The 13,815-nt window shown below is 40.8% G+C and overlaps 1 protein-coding gene across 8 annotated transcripts in view; it reads left to right on the top strand.

The window, feature by feature from the left end:
- The window catches only part of LOC106543510 (ATP-dependent chromatin remodeler CHD2), a 71,458-nt gene that overhangs the window by 17,614 nt on the left and 40,029 nt on the right, over window positions 1–13,815 (top strand). For all 8 annotated transcript variants that reach the window (XR_015695431.1, XR_015695430.1, XR_015695428.1 and 5 more), the window contains exons 5-12: window positions 2,987–3,048; window positions 3,871–3,999; window positions 5,396–5,542; window positions 6,235–6,368; window positions 7,788–8,013; window positions 9,063–9,163; window positions 11,862–11,906; window positions 12,114–12,289. Coding sequence is in view for 4 of the 8 variants with exons in the window: in XM_087704337.1 (XP_087560463.1) it covers window positions 2,987–3,048; window positions 3,871–3,999; window positions 5,396–5,542; window positions 6,235–6,368; window positions 7,788–8,013; window positions 9,063–9,163; window positions 11,862–11,906; window positions 12,114–12,289 (1,020 nt within the window). In the remaining 4 variants the exon portion in view is untranslated. The remainder of the gene's footprint in view (window positions 1–2,986; window positions 3,049–3,870; window positions 4,000–5,395; window positions 5,543–6,234; window positions 6,369–7,787; window positions 8,014–9,062; window positions 9,164–11,861; window positions 11,907–12,113; window positions 12,290–13,815) is intronic.

The raw sequence follows: 13,815 nt of genomic DNA, 5'->3' as shown, positions 1-13,815 counted from the left end.
TTCCACTTTACGATTCCACCTGGCAAAGAAGCTCCTGCTATCTTATCTGATGTGACTGAGAAAAAAATTCTGGCAGGATTGTGCAAAAAAGCGCTACATAAATTTGAAAAACTATCTAAAGTACATCTCTATTTTGCTGTGACGAGGTTAGGAGTTCAAGAAGATCATTTCCTCAACTTCACTGTGGACAATGTGATGTTAAAGGGGCAAAGAAGTCAAGAGTCCCTCCCAACATCTTAAACCACAGTTTAGGACTGAACTCTTGGTTGAGGCTTGTCTTTGGATTGTTGGCTTATGCTGGTGAGAATGTTTGGTTAAGCAAAGCCTGGCAAAGATAGTCTTGAAGAACTTCAGAAAATTTCATCAAGTGCACTAAAAACTGCCATGGTCCTCCCAGTTTCTCCCACTACCTGTGCTCACACAATATCTATAATCTGGTTTGTGTGTTTGTGCAATAATGCAGGGTAGGAAGCTGTGCTGGGGAACCAGACAATATCAAAGAGTGAGATTTGAAGTAGGATCCATCACAAGCGCTTTACCTTCTGCTCCTATGTTTGAGTAGCTTCAGGGTTCTTGCTTATTGCCCACTGCTTCAAAGGGACATACATAATTCTCTATCCAGGAACAAGGTTACAGCTTCCCAGTTGGAGAAGACGTATGCAAGCTTCTGGAGAACTTCATTTTGATGGGATTTCTCCAGTAAGGGACACACGAACCTGAACTTGCAGTAAAAAAAAAATACAGAAAGAACCCAACCAGACCAAGAAAACTGGATTCACTCTTTGGATGCTTTCCTTGATGGAGGAAAGTGTGCAGAAGATGACCTATGATGAAGGAAGGTTTGGGGGAAAATTCCTCTGTCCTGGAAAAGCATGATGTACAAATCTTATCCTTTTGAGTTTCACATAACCCAATTTCTTTCTTGTTATGGATTTGCATTTCCCCCAAGCAGACAAATAACAAACCACATTATGGCTAGCTTGGTGTATGAGTGCCTCGGACTGTGTTTGTCTGCCCCTGAAAAGCAAGAGATGATGATGGCCAGGACGACAGAAGGAGGTCCCCTTCAAAGCTTGGGGGCACCGGAGAGGCAAAGCTTTTGTATAGCTACAAAGGGGATATCGTCACCTCCCATAATTCCATGCCAGCATATGGCTCCTCTAATGAGGCTCTCATCTGAATCTCGTGGAGAATGCAACATCTGGTTCTGGTGAAAGATGGACCAGTGCAGTGGCTTTGTGACAGATGAGAGTCAGTATACAACTTGTAATTTGGGGAAGGATCAGAAGAAGAAATAGACTTGTTCTATTTGGTGCAGGGTGCTTGAGTGAGCACTCCAGATATGAAGAGCCAATTACTTTTTATGTATTTGGATGCATTTTAACAATTGGGGATTGTTTTCAAAATTTTCAAGGGACACACTTTAACCTTTAAAGTTTCGTAAAGATCCTGGAAAAAGACAGATGTACCCAGCTGTTGACTGCAAAGATCATCTTATTCTCTTTACCTGTTTCTAATATATTTGGATTCCTGCATCAAACCAAAGACAAATTCCTTGTATGTCCAATCACACTTGGCCAATAAATAATTCTATTCTATTCTATTCTATTCTATTCTATTCTAAACATAACAGCTCATTTTCTCAATTCTCTTGTCACCTATAATCTAAATAACATTGCCCTGTTCTCACAGGGAAAGAAAACTGAAGAAACAACTCATGATTCAATTTCTAAGTCAGTCTCAAGCAGATTTTTGTGGTGGGGGTTTTTGTTCAGCACCAGTACACTATCTTTGGAGTTCCCTTTATCCTGTTACCTGTGAGAACTTCATGCAAATGTCATGCAAATCCCACTCTTGACATTCTGGCCTCTGAACACCCATTTTGTGCTGAACAAGCTGCCCATCAATAGATCAATTTATTCCTTTGAGACAAAGTTATCCAGATTTGTGGGCATTTAGCTGCTGTGTTTAGTTTCTCTTTTTCTTTACTATCGAGTGAACAGATTGATGTGTTAGTAGTTTAATTGCTTAAGAAGGTTTAACAAATATATGTAAGCATAAGAGTAATTTTGTATAAAAAGTAGGAGATGTATTTTAAGGGCTTACCTTCCCTTTCTCCTCCTCTTTTTCTTTTTTTCTTTTTTGCATATATTAATTACCTGTCTCGGGTAATTAATCAATGGATTTCCACCCCACTGCAATTGAGAGACTCAGTGGTTTACTAATTCCATTCAATCCCAAAAAACAACATAGATTTTGAAAGTATGAAACTGAAATTGTATGATTTTAAATTGAAATGAAATTTTAGAAGTGTTTATCCAGCCCTTCCCCATATTTTATTTGGGAGGAGGGAGTTGTTCCCGATGCCTCATAATTTTTGGAGTATGACTCATCATGTGCCTTTGAAACCAGGTACAGCAGTCACCTAAACTGATAGAAGAGAATATTTATGGCTCAGAGTTGAACTGTTGGGTCCTTCGTGCTCTCTGAGCTTAGTTGTTTTCTTGCAGATGTTTCATTACCAAACTAGGTAACATCATCAGTAGACCAAATGCATCCTGTCTTCTGCAACACTTGGAAAGCCTTGGTGTGTTGCTGCTGTCAATGCCTCTTCCTTCTTCTTTTTGGCTATTCTTTGATCCCCTTGTCTTCAATTTGTGTTTCTTTTTCAAGTACCTTTGCCCACTTGTATTCATGATGCAACAGAGTTCCTGTTTTTTTTTTTTATAAAAAAAATGAACGAAACAAACACAACACCACAGAATTGTTGGGATTGTGGGCCAAAAAGGGTGTTGCCTATTTATTCGCTGTGTGGTAGCAAATGCCTCCCTATGGATTGTGTTGGCTTTGAATCTGGGAGGAGTGAGCCAAGGCATGTCCAACATCCTTTAGGGATGCCAAGAATATTTGCAAGTGAAATATGCAGCCGTCAATCTCTCTTATTGCTCCTTCCCTCTCTCTCCCACCTTCTCTCTTTCCATTCAAGGGGCATAGCGAGTCTGAAAGTGAGAGTCCCAAAAGAAGAAGTTCAAGGCAAGTGAGAAAAATGTAAGTTACAAGGACTCCGCCTCGTTTCCGAAACAAATGTGTTTTCCTTTTTTGTAAAGGATTCTTGCATCTCTACAGGTAGCCCTCACTTTACGACCCAAGATTTCTGTTGCTCAGCTTCACCCCATTTTAGACCAATGCTTCTCAACCTTGGTAGCTTCAAGACACGTGGATTGCGGCTTCCAGAATACCCCTAGCCAGCCTGTGAAGTCCACATATCTTCAATGTGCTAAGGTTGAGAAGTTCCTCGGGCGATTATATGTGGCTTGTGGACTCGCCTCCCCAATAGCCTCAATATTAGCTGGAAACTAAAATGATATCCTAGTTATGAGACCTAATGTCTCTTTGTACTTAAAAGAACGTTCCATTGCCAGGCGTATTAAATATGGGGGTAACTTGGATTGTGCATGTTTAGTCGAATGGGTGTGATTTTAATTGAACTGTTAATTGAACATATGTCATTGTTAATAATAGAGCTAACTGGGGACTTTCTGAATGGTGCTTTGGAGCAAAGCACCTGTTTTTAGCTCTTTAAAGCAGCCTTGTCCTTACCTGAAATCGGAGGTTGCCACAAAGGGCAGTCATGTCATCTCGAGGAAAGATGCAGCTACTTTAAGGAGGTTTCCCATTCTTTATGTATGTATTTCTGCATAGCCCTAGTTAATAACTTAATTGTCTTAACATTAGATGAATATTCTGTATATCTAGGTCATCTTACATATTTGGGGGAGGGGTTGTTATTTAGTTGGCATGTAAAAGCAGCCACAATAATGGATCATAACGATGGTCATTAACGCTTATACTCCTTATCAACTTTTATAGACACAGAGGTAAATGGAAAAGGGAGGGATCTGGGGATGAAGAAGAAGATGATATTGAAGATCAAGGCTCCAGTGGTGAAAGTGAACAAGAAGTGAAGAAAGTGAGGTCCAGAAGACTTAGTTCAAGAAGGTGAGAAAACCGATACTGCCTTCCTTGCAGTTGCCCTTATTCTTCCCCACTCTAGACCTTCTTCTTCCACCCTTTCGTTGTGGGTTGGTATTCTGAATGCAATGATGGAAGCTTTGCCTAGCGGGAAGACAGAAGAATGGCAAAAGTTTCTAGCATAGGACAACAGTTAAGGAAGATGTTCTTGATTGAAATATACAAGAATCATTGCCCAGGCAAAAAGGATGGAAACGTTTTTTAAAAAAAAGTACAAAACAATGATAGCATTTGGAAGTGGCTGAGGTGTAGACTATTCACTGTGGTATAAAAAGGAGAAGGTCCAGCACCGTCAAACCTGCAAGATTCTGCTATTTGAGACAGTCTCAATAACTGGCTCAGGGGTTAAAGTTGCTGTGATTGTCAGCTGGAAAGCTGACAGCCCAGTTTTGAGACCCCAGCGCTGTGCAGTCAGGGTGAGCTCCCTTTACTTGCCCAGCTGTTGATAACCTAGCAGTTCGGAAGCAAGCAAATGCGAGTAGATTAATAGGTACCAGTTTGGTAGAAAAGTAACAGCATTCTGTGTGCCTTTGGCGTATAGCCATGCTGGCCACATGACGACGGAAATGTCTTTAGACAATGCTGGCTGCCTCAGCTAAGAAATGGCAAGCACAGCCCCTAGAGTCAAACATGACTAAACAGAGGAAACCTAATAATAAAAATTAGCCTTCCTATGGGGTTGATTCCCTGGTCTGGTGTTAAAGAATGCTCAGCTTATTACAACCACTGAGCCGTGGTGGTGCAGTGGTTAGAAAGCAGTATTGTATTCTGCCAACCGGCTCAAGCCTTCCATCATTCTGAGGTTGGTAAAATGAGGACCCAAATTGTTGGGGGTAATATACTGACTCTGTAAACCTCTTAGAGAGGGTTGTAAAACACTGTTAAGCAGTATATAAGTCTAAGTACTATTGCTATTGTTCCTGCTTTTGCTTCTTCTGGTCTGCTTCTGCTGCTGCTTCTTTTTTAAAATAAAGTTTTATTAATTTTCTACTATTACATTTAACTAGTGCTTAATAAACACCATACTGTGCGGGTTGGTTTCTTTACTTGACAATAGAAATTATGTTCCTAATCTTTACCACGTTTTTTTCCAGCCATTGATAAAATAAATTCCATGTTTGGTAGTATTCTCTATGTTCTTTCTGTTTAATCTTCAATGTAAATGTGTACATTTCTGCACAGTCCAATATCTTCCCAATTATCTCTTCATCTACTGCTTCTGCTTCTTCTACTTTTTCTTCTTCTGCTTCTTCCTCTGTAAACTGCTTAGAGAGGGCTGCAAAGCACTGTGAAACAGTCTATAAGTCTATTGCTATTGCTACTTCTACTATTACTACTGCTATATCGGTCTGTTTCATTTCAGAGCAGCGAGCAAATCCCTCCCAAAAAGGAGCAGCAAACCCCAGCGGTCGAAGAGGCGGAGGAAAACCGAATCATCAGAGGAAGATGAGGAGGAGGAGGATGAGACCCCCAAAAGGCAAACTAAGCGCCGAGCAGCCAAAAATGTCAGGTAATGGCAGAAAAACCTAGAGCTGGGTTCACACATGCTCAGCAATATGGGGTGATTTGTTTGTCTGAACCCAGCCATCATACATTGTATGAACTAACCTGGTTATGTCTTAAATTAATATGTGAGCCTATGTCATTATGGTTTATTTACCAAGCCATCACTGAGCAAGCCATCACTTTCCTTAGTATGTGAACCCAGATTATGCAATGTCCTGGAGCAGGTTGGAGAATCCTGGGAATTGAAGTCCATTCATCTTTAAGTTGCCAAGGTTGAGAAATACTGATCTAATCCAATCCTCTACAATGGGCAGGAAAGCCAATTAAACCATTCATGAGAAGCTGTTGTTCACTTTCAGATGAACCCACAACTTCCCTAGATTATTCCACTGTTGTGCCATCTTACCATCAAGAATTTTTCCTTTGAGCACAGGCTGGCTTGGAGATGTTAAGCTCTCTTTCTAACTTATAAAAATAATCTCTTTGGTTCATTGCTTCCCAGTCCTGGCCATTTCCAGATGTGTGGATTTCAAATCCCAGAACTCCAGTGTTAGAATAGCTGTTGGTGACAAGTGTTGAAGTCCACCCACCTGGAAGTGGCCAAGGTTGTGGGGGAAACCCAGTCTTATTGACATGGAGAACCCATTTGGCAGAAGGAAAAACCTGAACTGTCCTTGTGCATCGTCTTGTGCACAGTTACAAGGAAGACGATGACTTTGAGACCGATTCAGACGACTTGATTGAGATGACAGGCGAAGGGGCAGAGGAGCAGCAGAGTAACAGTGAAACCATTGAGAAAGTACTGGAGAAGAGAATAGGCAAGAAAGGAGGTAAGTGCAAGAAAATATTCCTTGGATTCAGATATTCCTAGCAGTGTTTCTTCCTAGTAGGCGTAGGCACCTAGTTAAAAGCACCCTTCTCCAAGTTGAATCCTTCCAGAGATAACACCTTTGCTTCTAGAATGCCTGACTCTGCAAACACAGTTTGCAGACGGGTCCTTGGTGCTCTCTGAGCTTGATTGTTTTCTTGCAGATATTTCTTTACTCAAACTAGGTAATATCAGTGCTCCTGAATATTTTTTAGTTGGGTCAATGAAAGCCTGCAAGAAAACCACCAAGCTCAGAGAGGACCAAGGACCTCACAGTCCTCCTCCTCCTCCTCCTTTACAAATCCCACTCCCTCCTAGCACTGATGACATTCCCTAGTTGGGTAATGAAACGTCTGCAAGAAAACCACCAAGCTTAGAAATCACCAAGGACCCCATAGTCATCGTCCTCCTCCTCTACAAATCCCACTCCCTCCTAGCACTCATGATATTTCCTAGTTGGGTAATGAAACGTCTGCAAGAAAACCACCAAGCTCAGAGAGCGCCAAGGATCCCTCATTTAAATTCTGAAGTAAAAATATTCTCTTTTATTGATACAGCTTGCAAAATTCCCAGTTTGGGAGTTAGAAGCATATTATGTTTGGAGATTTCTTTCTAGGGACGACTGCTTTATCATAGCAAACAAGGTTTTATAAAAACTTGCTTTGTATTGAAAAAGGGAGGGTTCTCTTGAACAAGGCAAACTGAATTTTTTTTTTTTACTTTATAAAGACCTCTGAGTGCAGACCAAATCAAGGGTAGAGTGGGAAGACTTTGCCAGTATAAACACCATTAGGCCTTTAGACCTTATCCTGACACCCAACTGATCATTCAAGCCAATTCTCTGAACAGGACCTTTAAGGTATTGAAAAGAACCTGGCTTTTTAGTTCTGGAATAAGCATGTTTGGGAAAACTCTCAGAGCCATAGAGAAGCACAACAAAGATTGAGAACAATAGAAGTAGCAGCAGTCCTTAGACTTATATACCACTTCACAGTGGTTTACAGCCCTCTCTCAGCAGTTTACAGAGTCAGCATCTTGTCCACAACAATCTGGGTCCCCATTTTACCCACCTCAGAAAGATGGAAGGCTGAGTCCATCTTGAGCCAGTGAGAATTGAACTGCCAAACTACTAGCAGCCAGCAGTCAGCAGAACTAGCCTGCAGTACCACATTCTAACCACTGTGCCACCACAGTCTTGTCACAATCAAAAATAGAACATTTCCAAGGAGGGCGAAGGGCTGGCCCACTTTTTAGTAGAAGAAATGAAATAGAATTTCTTGGAAGTTGAGTACAGCTAAACTGATTGGAACCCTCCATAGGAGCAAAGTCCCAAGACCATTTTGCAAAGTTTGACCTACTTTCCCCTCTATTCCTTTGGCAGCCATTGGGGCCTCCACCACTGTCTACGCAACAGAAGCCAACGGTGATCCCTGTGCCGATTTTGACCCAGAAAAGGAGGAAGGGGAAGTGCAGTACTTAGTTAAATGGAAAGGTTGGTCGTACATCCATAGCACGTGGGAAAGTGAGGACTCCTTGCAGCAGCAGAAAGTGAAAGGCATCAAGAAGCTGGAGAACTTCAAGAAGAAAGAAGAAGACATCAACAGTTGGTAGGCTTTTCTTTCTTCTGGCCTGCTAAGAATGTAATTAAAATTATGGGCTTCCTATAAAACAGGAGTTCCCAGATCGATCTCTGGTTCTCAAGCTATTTTTTTTGAGCCCAAAATGTATACTGCTAACCGAGACCTTTAAGTGAGTTTTGCCCCATTTTTAATCCTTTCTTGCCACAGTTAGCTTCATGTTTATTAAATGAATAGTTTAGCCATTGACTTTGATGGTCAGAAGGTCACAAAAGGGGATCACGTGATCCCAGGACACTGGGACCATCATAAATGTAAGTCAGTTGCCAACTGTTTGAATTTTGATCCTGTGACTGACCATGGGGATGCTGTAACAGTCGTAAGTGTGAAAAGTCACTTTTTTTAGTTATGTTGTAACTTTGAATGGTCACGAAAACAACAATTGTAAGTCGAGGATTATCTGTACTAAAAACTGATGGATCTCCACCAGATTAGATAGAAACACTCCAATGAGATGGATTTAAAACAAAAAAACATCTAAAGTTCCTTGTAAAAAATACTGCCTGCAGACACAGACATCACTCCAAGATACGTAAACGGTGTCCTTCCCATATCTTTAGAAATTGGCTAAACGTGCTGCACAGTTTCATGTCTCAAAAGGCGTTAAGTCTTTGCATCTCTATAGTAGTCAGGATCCTGATTTCTGCTCCTAAAGGGGACATAGCTTTTTCTAGGTTGCCAAGGATACAGAAGCCTTTCCTATATGGAATCAAATGGCTTTGAAACTGACTGCAACCACTTTTTCAGATAACAGCCATAATTCCAGTCATTTTTACTTTTCTAAAAAAACCTAGTTTTTGAACTTTCTTTTTTAAAAAGTCCTATTTTTTCAGTGAACATCAAGCCACTCATATTTTGTAAACAATTTAAGAAAGCTGAATTTTCATTAGAGATTTTATGAGATTTGGGGTGTGCCCAGCCTCACTTCCAAAAGTTTGGTGCAATAGAAAGATCAGAATAACATGCCTGTTGCAAAAAACAAACAAACCCTGATTTGTTCTTTTTATTTTTGTACCCAGGTTGGAAAAGGTCACCCCAGAAGACGTAGAGTATTTCAACTGCCAACAGGAACTGGCGGCTGAGTTGAACAAACAGTACCAGATTGTGGAAAGAGTGATTGGTGAGTTTGGGGTTAAAAAGGAATCAGGCTATTGGGGCCGAGGCAGAAATGTATCCCATGAGTTTCTGATTGAACCCCTTCTGTCAACCGTCCCAACTTGGTCAATTGGGAAAGAAAGACTCCTGCCACCTGTTTAGCCAAAATTATACTTTACTAGGGTGCTGTAAGAGTAAGATCTTTATTACGGTCAAAGACCAGCAATATACATTTGTCTTTACACTATATTAAAAATACTAACATTAAAATTTACTAGGGTGCTGTCGGCCAGACAGTGTCGGCTAGCGACCCCCAGGGGGAGAGCCTTCTCTGTGGGAGTGCCTTCCCTCTGGAATGAGCTGCCCCGGAGCTTCGCATAATCCCCGATCTCCGGTCCTTCCAATGCGCCCTAAAAAGTTGGCTTTTCCAGCAAGCCGGCCTGGCCTGAATAGAATAAAATATAGGATTAATTTGGTTGTTAATTTTAATTCAATTTTTAAATTTTTATTGTAAATATCAATTGGGGTTTTTTTTGGATACTTTATTTAATGTCCCTTTTAATTTTTGTAATATGTGTTTTCTTTTAAGTTGTACACCACCCTGAATCCTTGGGAGAAGGGCGGCATATAAATCCAATAAACCTAAACCTACTAAAAGCCAAAGTTGTTACAGAAGAGGCAAAGCTGGATCTGAGATTTTCACGCACAAAAGATATAGTAAACTTTCCCTGGTTTCTGGACAGTCCCCTGGTTATCAGTGATTGCGAAATTAGGTATTAACAAATTGTTTGAGAAATGGAGCCTGTCCGCATTCTTTTAGTGTAACCTTAAGATGGCTGGGGCTTCCCACAGGATGGCTTGGTTTCAATTCCCCCTAGTTCCCTTCCTACATCCCTATCCCCACTGCCCCCTCCCCCCATTATTAAAGTCAGGCTGTCAGCTTGTGATGCATAGCTTAGCAGAATGATGCTTTCATCTATATTTCGGGAAGGTGTGTCTTGTATGGCTGAAAACCGAGGGCATTTAAGGGTGTTGAAGCTGATGGGATTTTCTTTTGAAATATTTTTTTTGAGAATGAATGAAAGAAGCAGGAGAAAAAACCCCCACAAAGGGAGTCCTTGACTTACAACATTTCGCTTAGTGACCATTTGAAGTTGCAACGGCAGTGAAAAAATGACTTACGATCATTGCTCGCACTTCGGATTGTTGCAGCATCCCCATGGTCATGTGATGAAAATTCAGATGCTTGACAACTGTCTCATATTTATGACGATTGCAGTGTCCCAGGGTCATATACTGTTGTGCTGGTCTTCTGACCAACAATGTCAATGGGGAAGCAAGATTAACTTGACTGCGTTAGTAATTTAAGAACTGTAGTGATTTTCTTAAACTGTGATTAAAAAAAGGTCTTAACATGGGACAAACCTATCTTGCTTACTAATGGAAAATTTAAGCTTAGTTGTGGTCAAAAGTCAACAATTACCTATAGGCAAGTTTGTTGGCATTGTGGGCATATTGAAATTTGCAAAAAGGGCTACCCTGAAAGTTTGGTAGACTATTGTAATGTGGTGCTTACACTGTGTGGTTCTGCCCCTGGCCGTTCACCTGGAGAGATAGACACCCATAACCAACCACAACAAAAGGCAACCAATGCAGCTGTGTCCTTGCAACATGACATCTGAAGCATCATTTGCACAATAACAGGATGCATCCACCTTGCCCGGTGGCATCTGCCAATTGTGCTGGTTTTCCTGCTACTATTTTTGGGTTTTCTGGGCAGCTGACTGCACTTTTAAGGAAAGGCCTGGATTCCAACCAGCCACCGTTTGTAATTTTCTAAGAACAGCTCGGGGCCCAGAGCCATTCTTGAAAACACATTAAAACTTGTAATTTGCTCTGCAGCACATTCCCTTGTCTCTTAAAAAGTGTTTCCTTAAAAAAACTGGCTTAACAAGGTTAACTCCAGGGATGCAGAGAGCTTGCTAGGAATTGGCAATTCCCAAATATTGTGAGAGTTGTACTTCTCCACATGGTCAAAGCTTTACAAATTCTGAGAAGAAATGGTTTTGAATGTCTACCAAGGTGTGTTAGGACTACAATTCCTATAAACTCAAGCCAGCAGCTTAATGGACCCCTGGCAATGAGTGTGTCCAGTGTCAAATGTTACCCCGAGGCAGTTTATCCAATTTAGGCAAAAATCCTAAATTTGTTCCAAAGACAGCTAGGATTTAGTCAAATTTTTTTTTAAAAAAACACTTATTGCATGCTTCCTGAAAACACCTTTCCTTGATTCTATTCACATCTTTACAAAAAGAACTCACAAATGGTCATATTTTGTCTTGTGCTAACCTAGTCATTTTAGAACCAAATGCATCCCCCCTCCCTCTATTGTGTGACAACCCTGAAGCCTCCAAGATGGCTTCAGCCAGGTTCACTTCAGGATTGACAAATTGCCCATTTGTTCCCCCTCCCTTGTCCCCCTCCTCCTAGCCTTTGATGGCAGGATGCCAGCAAGGTGCCAAGCTGAAGATGGCAGACCTGACCGAGTCACTCTCCCCTCACAAGGTTATTTTGTGGGGGGAAAAGGATGGAAGAAGAAAAAGCATTAGATATGTTTGCCACCTTGAGTTGTTATTCAAAAATAATAATAAAAGCAGCATGTCAATTAAATAATTAATTTAATAATTACATTTATGGATGCTGTTTTCTCATTTCTTGTGCAGCGGTGAAAACAAACAAATCGCCAAATCCTGGAACTGAATTTCTAGGTAAGGTGACTCATTCATTTTACTGATTTACATGCTTTGTTTAATGATATAGATTGGTAGAGATGTCTGATTGCAATACTCAGTCAAGTATTTTACTCAAATATCCCTGGCTGGATATTTCAGTCATGCCCATTAAGGAGATGACTGGGCTTTTGTCATGCATTTCTTCATCCCTTCCCCCTCTATCCCCTTCTCCAATATTTGCAGTTCACAATCGCAAGTCCTCCTCTAATGAGCCAGAGTACCTTTGCAAGTGGATGGGACTTCCCTACGCAGAATGTAGCTGGGAAGACGAAGCTCTGATCAGCAAAAAATTCCAGCACTGTATCGATAGCTTCAACTGTAGGAACAACTCCAAAGCCATGCCTACTCGAGACTGCAAGGTTTGTCTAACAGAAAAACACAGTTGGAAGGGACGTTATAGTTCTTCTAGTCCAATCCCCTGCTCAGGCAGGAAAGCCTATACCATTTCAGACAAATAGTTGTCCAATCTCTTCTTAAAAACTTCCAATGTTGGAGCATTTACAACTTCTGGAGGGAAGCCATTCCACTGGTTAATTGTACTAACTGTCAGGAAATTTCTACTTACTTCTAAGTTGGTTCTGTCCCTGATTAGTTTCCATCCATTGCTTCTTGTCCTGTTTTCAGGTGGTTTAGAGAATAGGTTGACTCCCTCTTCTTTATGACAACCCCTTAGGTTGCTCTTCCCATTTTGGCTTCCATTTAAATTGAATTGAATTATTTATTTGGCCAAATGTGATTAGACACACAAGGAATTTGTCTCTGGTGCAGAAGCACTCAGCGTACATACAAAGCAACAGAATCATCATCATCATCATGCCAATAAGTGGAAGAATATATTAAGAAGGATAAATAATAATACTACAGTCATACTATATGGATAAATACACATATTAGACCACACTGTGAGAATTAGGTGTTCAGCAGAGTCATGGCTCTGAATAACTAGTTCTCACGTGGCCTATATTCTCCTCTTGGGCAGGGGGTGGCGCTGCTTCCCCAAAATACAAAGTTCACGGCAATTGAGGCCTATAGCAACTGCATAATTGAAAATACAATGTACTGAATGCAAATTAAGGTTCTCCTCCCCCTCTTAGATGACTTATCATTAAAATAGTGTTGTTCTGACAGTGAACAGAGTCATGAAGGCAGATGAGTGTTTTTCTGCCCACTTTTCTATGTTGAAGAAGGATGCTGTTAAATTCAGCTTAAATTTGTTAAAATGAATATTGTGCTTTTTACATGGAAAATTAGGCACCATTTGCAGATCTTCCCTCCCTTCCTTCGTATCACAAAATTTTATGTTCTTGCAAACTAAAGATAGGACAGTTGAGCCATATGTTGTTTATTTACAAGATTTACAATACTGTGCAAAAGTCCTGGGCCATTTTTAGACTTCTTGTTGTAGCAATGATATAGTAACCGTATAGAATTATGCCTTGGGCTCCTTTACAGAATGCAATCAGATAATACAGGTAGGTTACATGCAGTGCAGGTAGTCCTTGATTTACAACAGTTTTCACAACAGCATGGAAAAAAGTGATATGACAATTTTTTCACACTTCTGACCATTGCAGTATCCCCATGGTCATGTGATCAGAATTCAGCTTGGCAACTGCTTTATACTTCTGACCGTTTCAGTGTCCCGGGGTCGTGTGATCCCCTTTTGCGACCTTTTGACAAGCAAAGTCAATAGGGAACTTGTATTCACAGCTTACCAATGTGTTACTAACTGAGTGGCTGCAGGGATTCACTTCACAAACGTGGCAAGAAAGATCGTAAAATGGGGCAAAATTCATTTAGAATATGTCTTGCTTAGCGATATAAATTTGGGCTCAAAATTGTGGTCATAAATCAAGGACCACCTGTAATTTCCCGGAACAGCAGG

Source organism: Thamnophis sirtalis, unplaced genomic scaffold (genome assembly GCF_051295495.1).
Source record: "Thamnophis sirtalis isolate CommonGarterSnake01/CBP01778 unplaced genomic scaffold, rThaSir2_p1.2 scaffold_2, whole genome shotgun sequence".
In the NCBI taxonomy this organism is placed as follows: domain Eukaryota; kingdom Metazoa; phylum Chordata; class Lepidosauria; order Squamata; family Natricidae; genus Thamnophis; species Thamnophis sirtalis.
This window is presented reverse-complemented; position numbering and strand designations above follow the sequence as displayed.